Source organism: Blastomyces dermatitidis (assembly GCF_000003525.1).
Source record: "Blastomyces dermatitidis ER-3 genomic scaffold supercont1.2, whole genome shotgun sequence".
Classification (NCBI taxonomy): domain Eukaryota; kingdom Fungi; phylum Ascomycota; class Eurotiomycetes; order Onygenales; family Ajellomycetaceae; genus Blastomyces; species Blastomyces dermatitidis.
In genome coordinates this window covers 6,964,119-6,977,710 of record NW_025544775.1, presented here as the reverse complement: position 1 = coordinate 6,977,710, position 13,592 = coordinate 6,964,119, and the positions used below count along the sequence as shown (strand labels likewise).

Here is a 13,592-nt window from a genome sequence, read left to right as displayed (position 1 = left end):
CTGGCTAGGGCCCAAGGCGGTGGTGGGGGTGCGGGTGTTTAACTTTTAGTAGTTATAAAAAATCCGAGAATCCCCTCCACTTAACCCTTTTTTTTTTTTTTTTTTTTCGCTTCCCTTCTACTTAACGGCTTTTGGGGTTTGGGATTGTTGGTGTCTATTTTTCTTTTATTTTTTTTTTTTTTTTTTTATTTATTTTACATTACCTCCATTTTACGTGCAATTTTTCTCTTTGCGGGGCGAAACGGGGAGTATGAGGGAGTGTTGAGGAAGTGTAGTGTGGAGGAGTCCTCGCTAGTTACGGCTACGGGTAAAGAACGCGAAAGAAAGCCTATTTTGAAGAAAAAAAAATTTCTTTAATTTTTCCCTTTCTATTTTCCCCTGTATTTCCCTTTCATTTTATGTGTTAACAAAGACTTTTTCTTAGTTTATTTTATTACTCTTTTTTTCTACTTCTCGATTCTCACCACCATAAAATGAGTTGATTGTTTTATGTCAAAGAGAATCATATAATTGTTTTTTGATGGTCTCTTTTCTAACTACAGTAGCATCCCTGCCTGATCTTCCACTGGTTAGTCTTTGTAGAGTGAGATTTGCCTTGATTCTGCGGCCAATCATTGATAGTTAAGCGATCCGGGCGCTAGGGGCGCTTAATTCGCAAAGCTAGCCATATATTTCGCGGCCATCGCATAACTACAGCGTAGGGACTTGATTCCAGGCATCTTAACTTTACTGTTAAAGTTGCAGGCCCGGCCCCCATCCATATCAATTCATCCCCAAACCAAAATCTGCTCACTCCACAACACCTCCACACAAACCCAGAACCCCAAGGACGACCGAAAATAAATAATAAATAATAAATAATAAATAATAAAACAGACCATGCCCCTCAACCCCCCCTTAAAATCCTGGGCCCTGCCCCGCCTCTCCGCCCTCCTCCCGGGCCTCGACGAAGACTCCCTCACCCAATTGCTCGAATATACCTTCTCGCTGGGCGCGGAGCAGGGCGCGGAGCATCTGCGGAATATCCTGGGCGATTCGGCGCGGGCGTTGGAGTTTATTGTTGCGTTTGGGGAGAGGTGGAGGAGGAGCGGTGGGAAGGCGGGGAAGATTGGGGAGATGGAGATGGGGATGGGGGAGGGGAGGGGAGGAGCGCAGCGGGAAGGGAGGAAACAGCCGCCCTCGGCTTCTGGGCCGTTGATATCAGAATATCTTCCGAATGTGCGCTCGAAGGCGGCGAGGGTGTCGGGTGGTGCGCGGAGACAGCAGCAGCAGCAGCAGCAGCAGCAGCAGCAGGGTCAATCGTCCTCGTCTCCGTCGCATAACCGTCCGTCTACATCTACGTCGTCTACATCTACAATATCAACGACGGCAACAACGACAACATCAAACATAGCCGACCTAACCGCCGCCATCGCCCAGCTCGAACTAACCACAAACCCCTCCCTCCCCACCTCCTCCTCCTCCTCCCCCCGACCCCGCAAAAAATGCAACTGCCAAGCAACCCTCCACCCCCTCTTCACCCCAGCCCCCAACTGCCTCAACTGCGGCAAGATAATCTGCGCCCTAGAGGGCCTCCAACCCTGCTCCTTCTGTCAGCAGCCGCTCCTCTCGGCCGGGCAGGTGCAGGAGATGATCCGTGAGCTGCGCGCGGAGAGGGGCAGTGAGAAGATGCGGGCGCATAATAATGGGAAGGGTGCTGCCCGGCGGGGGGAGTTGTATGACGAGACGCCTGTTGGCAGCAGTAGCAGCAGTAGCAGCAGCCACGGTGCCGGTGGTGGCGGCGGTGGAGCTACGGATGGTCCTACCACCACCGCCACTAGTAGTAACAGTAGCAGGAGTAGCGACACAACCACACACCGCGACCTCGCCGCGGCAAAAGCGCACCGCGACAAACTCCTCCGCTTCCAAGCTCAGAACGCGCGGCGGACCAAAGTCGTCGACGAGGTGGCTGAGTTCGAGACGCCGGACGTACATGCGGCGAGTACGCTGTGGATGAGCGCGGGACAGCGGGCGCTGGCGCTTAAGCGGCAACAGAAGGTGTTGAGGGAGATGGAGGAGCGGGGGAAGGAGGAGTGGGAGAGGCGCGGGGGTTCTGTTGTTGTTAGTTTGAGTTTTGAGGGCGGGGGGAGGGGGAAGAGGGGGCTTCAGAGGGGGGTGTTGAGGAGGGTGGAGGAGAGAGTGGAGGAGCAGGCGGAGGGAGAAGAAGAAGAAGAGGAGGAGGAGGAGGTGGTGGAGGAGGAGGAGGAGGAAAAAGGAGAGGGCAAGGGTGGTTTCGGGGATAATCCGCTGCTTGCTGGTGGGGGGTTGGTGAGGCCTGTGTGGAAGGGGAAGGGGGTTGATGGAGATCAGAGCTCGAGTAGGGGAGAGCGCCGGCAGAGGCAGACGTGGCGGCGGGTCCAGGATGATGATGAGGATAATGAGAGGTGGATTTTGGATGGGGGGTTGTATGGTTATGGGCGGGAGGGGAGAGAGATTGAGGGTGGTGGGGAGTGAGTTTTGCTTTTTGTGTACAATACCTTAATGGCCTTTAGGTTGGATGGGGGGGGGTGTGGTTATAATATGCTATATTATGAACTATTTGTCGATATTTCAGAATGTACAGGACCAGATATACCCTGCTTTTCTGTTTTGTTCATATGTATATTCGGCAACCGGTGGAGTAACTAGTTATATATTGAAAACCGGCTCGGGATTCGGGAATACTACTATCTTAGCAACTTGAATTCAATCAACCACAACAAGTATGTACTGTACTGGACATAGATATATGTTCCAGAGTCATTAACAGCAAAAACAGTGAAGAAAAAGCAGACAAATCAATAATAAAAAAGAGACATGGATATAACCCATCTATCACAGCTGAAACTTGCCCGTCGTCGGCTATTTCTACTCTAGCTACACTCTTTTCATCCCCTTAAACCCATCTTGAGACGCTAGTTTTCGCATTAGAGCTTAGATCAGATGCAAAGGGCTCAAGCAGGTCAAATGGACCCTTTTTCCTCCCTCTGTTTAGCCCTAGCCTAGTAGCATCCAAGTTGTGTCGCTGACATGTAACTTGTAGCTGTAACTAACTGACAAGTCAACTTACTATTTAGTTAGTTATCTTTCGTCCTTGGGGGCGGAGATTTTATATTATATCTTCCCCTCCTTGGTATATTTACACAAATCAAAAGAAAACCTCCCCCCCCCCTCGGTTTTCTTCTTACCTTTTATTTCGAGTTTTACTTTTGAAGTTTCCCTGATAATATATATTATAGGATCAACATAACTAACTTTTTTGTATATTTTGAGTGTCTATTTGGATGCTAAAGGGTTATTTTATGTTATTTCTATAACCATTCTGCCCCGCCGACGTCATCCGAATAAGCTTTGATATAGAGTTAACTAGTTGGTTGCAGAGAAACAAGACCAAAGGAAGAGAGGGAGGAACGGGAGGAACAAGAACAAGAACAAGAACAAGAACAAGATCTAGGTTACACTTCACGCCTTGACCGGACTTCTTACTACCCTCAACCCCCCCCCCCCCCCCCCTTTTTTTTTTTTTTTTTTTTTCTTCTTCTTCTTCTTCTTCTTTTATTCAATTCAATGACACTATCTATTCCTCTATCTTTCCCGCGTGGCTATTTTTCCGCAGTCCGCCTGCACTGATCAGACACATACCGCATCCGCCCCCCCGATACATCTACCGCAAAGAGGATAGGATAGCAGCGGTATACGCTTCCAACGCAGCCATCCCGCAGCCCTCCGAAGGTTCAATTCTCCATAACTTGCCTCCATTGGGCTGAACCTGCACACACGCACCATGGCCTCCTCATCCTCGACCTCCTCGCCCGTCATAGACGAGGCCCACCGCATCGCCGCCCTGTTTGAATATCCCACGGAAGAAGTCAATCGCGGGGTTAAGGAGTTTATGCGGCAGATGGACGAAGGCCTGGAGAAGGATGGAGCTACTTTGCGCCAGATCCCGTCGTATGTAACTTCGGTGCCGGATGGGACGGAGAAGGTGGGTGCTTTTTTCCATCTTAACACACTTCAGTGTTTGCTTGTCTACAATCCTTCGTCTATGTGTGTTATGTATGTATGGACCATGCTAATCTGGGGGCTGTTTTATTATATTTGTAATGTGTAGGGCGTCTATCTAGCCGTGGATCTAGGAGGGACTAACTTCCGCGTCTGTTCCGTACGTCTACACGGCGACTCAACCTTCTCTATATCACAATCCAAAATCGCGATCCCTCAAGAGCTCATGGTGACCCAGCATGGGAAGGAGCTGTTTGCATTCCTCGCGCTGCAGGTCGAAGAGTTCCTCAAGACACATCTATCAGACCACTTCGCAGCACACGTCGAGAAGAAGAGACAGGCCGGCCAAGTCACCGAAACGTATGCTGAGGACCAAATCTTCGACATGGGCTTCACGTTCAGCTTCCCTGTCGACCAACACGGGATCAACAAGGGCTGCCTAATCCGCTGGACGAAAGGGTTTGACATCGACGAAGTCATCGGACAGGACGTCTGCAAACTGCTACAGGACGCCATCGACCAGCGCGACCTCCCCGTGCGCGTCGCGGCGCTCGTAAACGACACCGTAGGCACGCTGATGGCGCGCTCCTACTGCTCCGGCCAGGGCAACAAGGCGTTGATAGGCGCCATCTTCGGCACGGGCACCAACGGCGCCTACGTCGAGAAGCTCGCGCGCGTCAAGAAGATGGACAAAATAAACCTGCCGGGAACGAAATACGACAAAACCACCGGCGAGATGGTCATCAACATCGAATGGGGCAGCTTCGACAACCACCTCTCCGTGCTCCCCAACACCCGCTTCGACGCAGCCCTGGACGCCGACAGCGTCAACCCGGGCATCCAGATGTTCGAAAAGCGCATCTCGGGCATGTTCCTCGGCGAGATTCTGCGCCGCGCCCTGCTGGCCATGAGCAAGGATCCGGCCGTCAACCTCTTCCGCACCAACGAGGCCGGCACCGCCATTACCATCCCGCCGGACTCCGGCCTCTACCACGCCTGGGGCATCGACACCAGCTTCCTCAGCACCGTCAAGGCAGACCACCAGCCCACCCTAGACGCAACGCGCGCGCAGCTGAAAGGGGAACTCGACATCGACAACGCCAGCACGCAGGATTGCCGGGCCGTGAAGATCCTGGTGCACGCTATTGGCAAGCGGGCAGCGCGGCTGAGCGCCGTCGCGCTGGCGGCGGTGATTATCTCCACGGGCAAGCTGCGAAATGGGGGCGTGGCGGATATTGGTGTTGATGGGAGTGTTGTGGAGCATTATCCTGGCTTTGAGGAGTATATGCGCCAGGCGTTTAGGGAGATTCCGGAGATTGGGGAGGAAGGGGAGAAGAGGATTACGTTGGGTGTTGCGAAGGACGGGAGTGGGGTTGGCGCGGCGCTTGGGGCGGTTGTGGCAAGGGAAGCGGCGAAGAGGGCTTAGAGGGAAAATCTAGAGTATTTATATTGAAGTGGGGCTTTTGTTGGTTTTTGTGTTGAAAGCGAGTTAGATGTTTTGATATATTTACATGTACAGACTGTAGATCCGTGAAGATCCTTAAGCATGGTGTTATTTTTGTCCTTTTACTATATATTTGAATCTATGCATGGATGTATGTATTTCTCCTTACGCTATGAGAGGGCATCTCCATATTTCACTAACCTAGTTACCTGGACTTGATCCTGCCAACCTGTCTCCTATCCATCCGTCTTATTCTATTCTGCATATATATATGGCTTGACTGCAGAAGGGTTAACGAGCGGGAGAACGAGGGAAGCTTAGTCTTCGCCGTATACTGTACATTGTGATGAGCCAGTGTCAAACCCAGGTAACGACCACTGAAATAATAACATCTTTCCAGGCGTTGAAGACGTATGAGGATGGCATTACCCAAACTTTTGTATGCGAGTATGGCTATGTATTTATTTCCGTTTACTCCGTATATGTCTGGGTATTAGTATGGGATGTGTCGAGGGTTTGTGAAGGTTAGTTACTTCAAAAAGGTTATGTATATAGCCAATACTACTATAATTGCATTAATTACTTTACTATCTTATCCTTTAAAATTTATCCATGAATTGCATTTCCACATCTGTCTTTATACCCCCCCTTGTCACCAACTCCGCCCAGGGCCACAGCGTCACATGACTTATCCACAGGGATCACATGACTTCCCATCTCGCCCGGGCAATCGCGCAAAACCTCCGAGAACATCCAACTTTCCTCCTTTCTTTCCCGCCTCCAATTGAATCCAAATAGACGGATTTCTTTTTCTTTTTCTTCTTGCTACCAGAAGCCAATTGACCAAATCATCTCTTTGTCCAGTCAACCGTTCCCCATACCACCCGGTTCGCTACACAAAAAGTATATATAGACGGCACAGAACCATCCACGGCCGAAACCGAGACGCGGGTTGTCCATTCCCGGCGACATATAGAATACATAAACACGGCACACATTTATACCGGTATATACCGTTGGAGATATCGAATAGGACAAGATGGGAGCGGGCGGATCGAAACCTGTGACAGCGACGGGGGGTGGGACTAGACATGTGTTCTCGAGGTGAGCTGGGGGCTTTTTCTTTTTTTGGGAGAGTTGGGGGGGGGGGGGGGGGAACGTTCGCATCTGCGTTTTCTAACTACAGTTATTCTTGCGGTGGTGTGTTGGCTATGAGATTTATTGATTATGGGTATTACTATTTTGGTGGGGATTGTGGTCGTAAGGAAATTCAATTGGATTGGATTGGGCTGGGGAGGGTATTTGATTCCTTTGCGGGGAAAAGGGATAGAGAGAAATTGTCGATATGATAACGAAGGAGGAGGAGGAGATTGTTTTCCGCAGCTGGTCATGATATGACGACGGCACTTGCGAAGTTGAATCTTCGGTTTTCATGTTGCTGGGTTATCAATCCGGAGCTTGATATTTCTTTGGATGACGTTTTTCCATTGTCTCCGTCTATTTTGATCACGAACGAAACAGGTCAACTAGCTAACCCGGTCGGAATTGATGAATTTATAGTGAAACCCCAGTTCAATTTTCACAAGAATTCGTCGAGTCCTTGCAAGCGAGCTCAGAGGTATGTACAAATGCATGGCTTTGATAACAATCTATTTCCCCCTCTACCCGGGAGATCTCACTCCGCTTCCCTGAATACCTGCAAAAGTCCAAACGTCTGGACAACCAATACTAATTCAAAGCAATAACCCTATAGACCGACTCCTCCCGTGCCCAAACAATAGAACTCCACATCCAGAACCGCATCGCCGCAGAACTCGAACGCATCCGCGCCCGCGAAACACAAACCCTCGCCGACCTCGAAAAGCGCATCGCAGACCAATCCACCCCTGCATCCCAAAAGCAATCCGCCGTCGAAACCTCCAGCTCCCAGGAACCCTCTCTGTCTCTCGACGCCCCGCGCGTTCCCTTCGCCGGCCCCGGCCCCGCCGCTGAGCTCTCCCCGCAATCCTCCGCACAATCCACAGCTACCACCGCCAACGGCACACCGATACACGAGCTGAGCAGCGCGCAGGTGCAGCAGGAGATCTCGGCGCTGAGCGCCAAGTTGGCGGAGAGGCGGAAAGTGCGGGACCTGGATGAGGGGGTGGAGAAGGCGCGGGATGCAGTTGTGAGGTGTTTGAGGGGCAATGAGAAGAGGCCGTTGGATTGCTGGAGGGAGGTTGAGGGGTTTAAGAGGGAGGTTGGGCGGTTGGAGAGGCTGTGGGTGGAGAAAATTGTTGGGTAGGTAGGTGGTATTTTGTGGCTGGATGTTGGTAGTTATCATTGATAACTAACCGTGGTGGTGATTATGTTGGTACGGGTGGGGGCATTTTTCTATAGATGGGAAGATGGTTATTTTTTTTTCACTCTCAAATGTATACATACATAATGTTTTGATTGCTGCTTTTTTCCGCTCCATGTTTTGTTTCGTGTTCAGCAAGGGAGGGTTAGAAAAATTACATATTTCGTGTGCTTTTGCAGTCTCTTCATGGAGTGAAAATTATAAACCGTATTCATCATGTGAGAACCGAATAGGTTTTGTATGTAAGTGGTCCCATTTTGCAATCTAGCAGTAAGTAGCTGCCTCCTTTAGATGCCCTAATTCATTCCATAGTAAATCAGCCTTACAAACATAGCTCCTGTAGGTCAGTCAGCTCACACAACCTCCCACACACCTAATCTCCCAACCCTCTCCCCCGCAGACCTGATAATACACACCCGAGCCAAATACTCCTGGGAAAAACCACCACCCTTCCCATTCCCCTTAGCTCGCGCAATCCCATCACCATCACCACTACCACCACTCTCCTCAGAAGAAGAGCCGCCTAGTTTCTCAACGTCAGAACCATCATACACCCCCACCCTCTCAACCAAAATAGACGCGACTCCCGTCCCCCTCCCCGCCGCTAAATTATAATTCCCCGTCGTCACAAAGCCAATCAAATCCTCCTCACCCGGCATGGGCAGGTGGGCTGCCGGCTCAGGATCGGCGGAGAGATTGGTGGGGAGTTGTCTGCTGCTGTCTTGTGCCAGCGCTGCCGCTGCCTGCGGCTTCTGCTTCTGTTTCTTGCTTTGTTTCTGGCTGCTGGGTGTTGGTGCCGAGGGGCCGAGGAGGGCTAGCCATTCGTTGCGTAGGGAGGGGTTTGTGGTTGGGAGACGGTAGAGGCGGGCTCGCGGGGTTGGGGTGCCGCGGTTGAGGAGGGTGAGGCTCACAGTGGCGAGGGCGGGGTGGGTGAGGAGGGATTGGAAGGGAGTGGGGAGTTTGGCCGTGGGCTTTTTGGTTGTTTTTATCCTGAGGATGGTAGAGGCGGTAGGGTGTGGGAGCTGGTGGATGTGTAGAGGCGGAGGAGGCGGTTTGGTATGTACATATGTACAAGCGGTGGATGATGAAGTGGATTTATGCTTCCGCTGTTTACCTTTCGCCTCTCCGTCACAAACGCCTGTTTCCTGCTTTTCTGCCTCCTGGGTTTGCTCCTCCGTTTCACTGACGGTAGCGGTAGCCTCAGTTTTTGCCTTTACTTCCTCCGATTTAGGGGTAATAGGCCGAACAAGTCGTTCCCAGTCACAGGACCAACCCTGTCCGATCTCCCCCTTCTTCCCCCCTCCCAGATCAATACTATCGTAAGCAACACGTTTCTGCTTCGGTTTACGCTCCCATTCCCCCCGTCGAATCTCCCTCTCGCGCATCTCCCACGCCCATCCAGCGTTGGTCCCTGGGTAGTCGCCTGGAAACCAAGGCTCCCCACATTCAAATGCAAGTTGCTGTTGTTCCAGCAGGCCACCGAAGCGAGGATTCCCGCCAGAAGACAGAGGGTAGTACATGATCGAATACCAGACTGGGACAACACATTTCCATGGCAAAAGAACCGTGTAGGTACCCTGGGAGTTTCCTCCCTTGGATATAGATTTCGGCCGTGATGCGATGACTAGAACAGGGATATCCGGATCTGAGGGTTTAGGTGAGGGATACTCGCCTGGATTAGCCAGGGATTTCCGACGGTTAATGGCCTTTTGGCTAGGTAGAAGGCGGGAGGCTGTTAATCGTGCGGGGCGGGAAAATATGTCCGGTTTAAGTTGTGTAGAGTCAGGATTCCATGTCGAGAGGAGAACTGCGAGTTCACTCAGATAGGACTCTGAAGTGGGGGGTTTAACGGTTAGAGGGGGGTGTCGTAGACGAGGGTCGGATATATTGAAAGCCAAGAGAGCATTCTGCGGAAGCGATGCTGCATTCGTGAGCCCCGCAAGGGAAGCCCATGTCGCTTCAGGTGAGCCCTCGGGCCATTTCTTCCCGTCAGATAGAGGTATGGGCTGGAGAGCAGCGAGCAAAGTCTCCGTAGCACCAGGTCCAGTAATCTCAATACTTCCAATATCAAATCTAAGATCCTCAACCATAACCTGCTGGCTTTGCAGTTTTGCGGCTTTCAACAGCTCCTCCCACACCTGCAAGAAGGCTGATGGGTGAACTCTTAAAAACATCTTCCGCCTAGGCTTCTTCGCCTTCCTCCCGGCATCAACCATCTCGATATTACCATCCCCATCCGTCTTCTCCACACACCAAATGAGCGTAACAGGCGCAATTGGTCTTTTCCCTCCTCCTCCCCCTCCCTCCCCGTCCCTCTCAAACAGCCAAACTTCCAAACTCCTCGTCCCAGCCCTCCACTTTCTCCCTTTATTCCCCCACGCCTCCTCCCCACCAACACCCAACGCCCTGAACAACCCTTCCAAGCTTCCCTCGACCCCCTCCAACCCAATCGTCGAGATATAACTCATATCCCACGCAACCGCACCTCTCGCTCCACTAGCCCGATGCGTAGGTCTATAACTCTTCTCCGTGGGACTCAATGGCACCGCAAACCGCCACAGCGGCTCCTTGGGACTCGTCATGTGCGCTCTCTTCGCATGGAACATGTGCGTGGGTAACCAAGTTTTGCACCGCTGGCGCTTTTTGAACTTCGACTGCGGTCTTTCGGGGTGGGAGAGTCTGTTTTTCTTAATTTTGGGTACTCGGGGTGCTATGTTGATGTCGTGGGGGGGCTTAGTTTTCGCGCCCTCTGCACCAGCATCCCCCTCCACCTCCATCGCAATGGCGGGAGCTTGTGCGGACACCGCAGCTTTTTTCAACGCTCGTCTAGCCTTGGAGCGGGCATTGAGGTTCTGCAGGCGTCTAGCAGTCTCTAACCGTAAGCGTAGGAGCTTCGTAGGCTTGCGACGACGCGCTGTGACAGTGGGCGTATTATCCTCAATCATCTAAGTCCTCCCGCTCAAATATGAACAAGTAAGCAAATTCAATATCCGCAGAATCAAAACCAGTAAAAAGGAAAAAAGAGAAATATATGAATCCCCACCTCCCTCCTCGCCCTCGCCCTCAACCGACTCGGCACCCTCTTCACATTATGACTCGCCGTCCGCCGCCTCAAGTTCCGCGGAACCTGCTGAAACGCCCGCGACGCCAACGCAGCTTTCGAATTGCGGATACCCGCCTCCAGCGCACGGATCTCAAATTCCCGCGCTGCTACGAAAGCGGACACATCGAGCTCGCCGGTCTTGGAGAGCGCGGCGTCGGAGCTCTGGACCGCGAGGGTGCGGGCATCGTAGGTCCTGGCACGCTTTCGCGCTGTGGAGTTAGATGGGGGTGTTTTACGCTTTTTTGTTGTGGTTGTTGTGGTGGTGGTGGTACGGGTTTTTTTTGGGCCCATTGGGTGTGAAGGGGCGTCTGCGCGCGTTATAAGTAGAGGAAGCTTGCTTGGTGGTGGTTTGTTAGGTTGCTTGCTATTCTATCGTTGTTTGAATTATTTTTGGCTTGGTTGCTTTTTTAGCGGCGGAAGATGAAGCTTGGTAGCGTAGCGGTGACCAGGGAAGATCTGATAAAGTATGGAGAAACCAAAACACACAATGCTCATATTAGGATTGCTATTCATTTATTTATTTATTTAAGAAGTTTTTTTACTTCAAAAGTTCAATTGTCCTGAAAATTTATTTAGAGGGATTAACAGCAAGAGTGAGTTCTGTAGTCCAAACAAATTATCCCGCCACTGTACCACAAGTTGCACGGCTTGAATTGTATTGATTTATATTTATTATGCTTTCTTACCGTTCGGCCTCTTGAATGAAAGCATTTTTATATAAATAACCGTTCAAAATTAGATATGGGGTAAATTATCAAGTCCCCCAATATCAACAAAGATGCAGGCCCTCAGCCACATAGGGTAAACCATTTTAAACCTAGCATCAATCACCCATGTTCCGGCATTCTACAGCTTGGCCAGGACAGCCTCAGCACCCGAGACCTAAAATTCAAACAATTATCCAGTCAGTACTCTCGGAAATTACCAAAACACACACATGAATTTCTTTCGCACGGCGCAAATCTTACCGTGACACCCCGCCCAGGCTCGTTCTCGGCATAAAGCACCTTCCCATGGTCAATGATAAGAGCATATCGACCCGTCCGTTCGCCCATGGTCCAGCCAATGTTTTTGGAAAACGCAGCATCGCCATCGCTCAGGAAGAGCTAGAAAAAGGGAAATTTGAATCAGCCATTTTGCTCTGTCACTGACTATCTTTGCACGGTGTCTTTGGAAAAGGGAAAAGGAAACCAAAGGAACAAGGTGTGTAGGTGAGATGTGCAATGTGGAGTAAGCCGTACAATATCATTCCCAGTAACCTTATTCGCTTTCCCCCAAGCGCTCATCACGAACGCGTCGTTGTACGCAATGACGGCAATGACATCGACGCCCTTGGCTCTCATACTTTCCTGGTTCATGATGTAGCCGGGGAGGTGGTTTTCGGAGCAGCTGGGTGTGAATGCGCCTAATGTAGGTATCATTAAAGTCCTTATTAGTGCGGGGCTCTGAAACGTATCTCTTTGTTCGACTTCGGATTTAAGGATGGGAACGGCTGGAATTTGAACATGAGGGATTCAATTGACATACCTGGAACAGCAAAGAGGACGACTTTTTTATCGGCCCATTCCTTCGAGGCGTCGTATGTTTGCGGAATACCACATGCGGTGATATCTTCCTTGTCTTCGCTCCAGGGGATGTATCTATCGAATAGCGCATCTATCGTTTAAGAGGATGTTTGTGGATTTCAGGGGAGGATTACTTACGAAAACTTGACGTCTGCGGGGAAACTGTCTCCAGCCTTGAGAGGAGCCATTGTGATAATCCGTGGGTGGTGTGGTGAGAATTGCGGGGTTGGTTTGTTTATTGTGTGCAAAGTGGCGGGTTGAGAGCTAGGTGTCTGATTCAGGAAATAGGAAATAAGTTCCAGCGAGGTGCTTCTGCAAGAGTATTTTATAGCCAGAAGAACGATGGATTGTTACGTTTGAAAGAAAGGAGAGGGATCAATTGGCGAACAATAAACGGGCGTAAATATCCGGCCGGCCGGTCGTTGGTCTCGAGCCGAGAACCAACCAATGATCACAAGTATCTCTCTGCCGGTTTTGTACGGAGGGGTACTTCGCTCGGTTCCCCGGCTGAGCTCCTTGTTTAGCGGTTGACGACATACATCCTATCCTGTACATAAATGTATGTGCAATGTACATGCACAGTACCTCTAATACTCAAGGGAGGGGAGGTCATGAAATCTGCTTTGGCGCTGGACTCAGAGGGGCATGTGCATGGTTGATATATCATTGAATAGACAGACACCAATATCTATCATTACACTTCAGAAAAACCGATAAAATCACCTCATTGAATAAAAGTTGAAAACCTGTATTTATTTTATTGACATAGTACTTTTCACTCTACTAGATTAACTGTCTGAAAAATCTATTTTCATATTTCAGAGAAATTGATGAAATCACCGCACTGTATGAAAGCGCAACGCCGGTGCAGCCTCGACACTCCAGGTAATCCAACAGGTATCAGGGGTTGAAAGGAACCAAAGGAAACCAAATCGCGGCAAGAGCCACAGTGGTGATGACTCTGGAGGAGTCTAGCAAAGCAATGCATGTCCGCCGGACGAGATCCCTTACAGTCAGGGGTCGCCCCAGCCCAGAAACATCACGGTGCGCGCGCGTAAGCCCCAGCGCAGTGAGTCAGTATCAGCCACACAGGCAGTAATGAAGGAACCTGGCCCTGCA

The 13,592-nt window shown here is 50.6% G+C and overlaps 5 protein-coding genes across 5 annotated transcripts; 3 read left to right on the top strand and 2 right to left on the bottom strand.

Annotated features, from left to right (window-relative positions):
• Window positions 1–389: 389 nt before the first annotated feature.
• BDCG_02284 (C2HC5 finger protein) lies at window positions 390–2,870 on the top strand. The gene has a single exon (XM_045417824.1). The coding sequence runs from the start codon at window positions 880–882 to the stop codon at window positions 2,491–2,493; it is 1,614 nt and encodes a 537-aa protein (XP_045274549.1). The 5' UTR covers window positions 390–879; the 3' UTR covers window positions 2,494–2,870.
• A 586-nt stretch (window positions 2,871–3,456) lies between these two features.
• BDCG_02283 (hexokinase) lies at window positions 3,457–6,067 on the top strand. The gene is made up of 2 exons (XM_045417823.1): window positions 3,457–4,003; window positions 4,130–6,067. The coding sequence occupies exons 1-2, from the start codon at window positions 3,803–3,805 to the stop codon at window positions 5,444–5,446; spliced, it is 1,518 nt and encodes a 505-aa protein (XP_045274548.1). The 5' UTR covers window positions 3,457–3,802; the 3' UTR covers window positions 5,447–6,067.
• A 161-nt stretch (window positions 6,068–6,228) lies between these two features.
• On the top strand, window positions 6,229–8,126 carry BDCG_02282 (uncharacterized protein). Its single transcript, XM_045417822.1, has 3 exons — window positions 6,229–6,568; window positions 7,025–7,082; window positions 7,218–8,126. Exons 1-3 carry the CDS (start codon window positions 6,504–6,506, stop codon window positions 7,746–7,748), a joined length of 654 nt encoding a protein of 217 aa, XP_045274547.1. The 5' UTR covers window positions 6,229–6,503; the 3' UTR covers window positions 7,749–8,126.
• On the bottom strand, window positions 7,100–11,344 carry BDCG_02281 (ribonuclease P/MRP protein subunit POP1). Its single transcript, XM_045417821.1, has 2 exons — window positions 10,849–11,344; window positions 7,100–10,750 (listed from the first exon to the last, which is right to left on the bottom strand). Exons 1-2 carry the CDS (start codon window positions 11,197–11,199, stop codon window positions 8,159–8,161), a joined length of 2,943 nt encoding a protein of 980 aa, XP_045274546.1. The 5' UTR covers window positions 11,200–11,344; the 3' UTR covers window positions 7,100–8,158.
• A 29-nt stretch (window positions 11,345–11,373) lies between these two features.
• On the bottom strand, window positions 11,374–13,031 carry BDCG_02280 (peroxiredoxin pmp20). Its single transcript, XM_045417820.1, has 5 exons — window positions 12,612–13,031; window positions 12,436–12,548; window positions 12,150–12,313; window positions 11,877–12,014; window positions 11,374–11,790 (listed from the first exon to the last, which is right to left on the bottom strand). The coding sequence occupies exons 1-5, from the start codon at window positions 12,659–12,661 to the stop codon at window positions 11,755–11,757; spliced, it is 501 nt and encodes a 166-aa protein (XP_045274545.1). The 5' UTR covers window positions 12,662–13,031; the 3' UTR covers window positions 11,374–11,754.
• Between the last annotated feature and the right edge of the window lie 561 nt (window positions 13,032–13,592).

Coding starts and splice junctions, on each gene's coding strand:
- BDCG_02282 (XM_045417822.1), top strand. CDS start 6,504: ATGGGAGCGGGCGGATCGAAACCTGTGACAGCGACGGGGGGTGGGACT. Junction 6,569..7,024: donor ACTAGACATGTGTTCTCGAG/GTGAGCTGGGGG, acceptor ATGAATTTATAG/TGAAACCCCAGTTCAATTTT. Junction 7,083..7,217: donor CCTTGCAAGCGAGCTCAGAG/GTATGTACAAAT, acceptor ATAACCCTATAG/ACCGACTCCTCCCGTGCCCA.
- BDCG_02280 (XM_045417820.1), bottom strand. CDS start 12,661: ATGGCTCCTCTCAAGGCTGGAGACAGTTTCCCCGCAGACGTCAAGTTT. Junction 12,549..12,611: donor CCCGCAGACGTCAAGTTTTC/GTAAGTAATCCT, acceptor GCTATTCGATAG/ATACATCCCCTGGAGCGAAG. Junction 12,015..12,149: donor AGGTTACTGGGAATGATATT/GTACGGCTTACT, acceptor CCCTTTTTCTAG/CTCTTCCTGAGCGATGGCGA.
- BDCG_02284 (XM_045417824.1), top strand. CDS start 880: ATGCCCCTCAACCCCCCCTTAAAATCCTGGGCCCTGCCCCGCCTCTCC.
- BDCG_02281 (XM_045417821.1), bottom strand. CDS start 11,199: ATGGGCCCAAAAAAAACCCGTACCACCACCACCACAACAACCACAACA. Junction 10,751..10,848: donor GGGCGAGGGCGAGGAGGGAG/GTGGGGATTCAT, acceptor GGGAGGACTTAG/ATGATTGAGGATAATACGCC.
- BDCG_02283 (XM_045417823.1), top strand. CDS start 3,803: ATGGCCTCCTCATCCTCGACCTCCTCGCCCGTCATAGACGAGGCCCAC. Junction 4,004..4,129: donor TGCCGGATGGGACGGAGAAG/GTGGGTGCTTTT, acceptor TGTAATGTGTAG/GGCGTCTATCTAGCCGTGGA.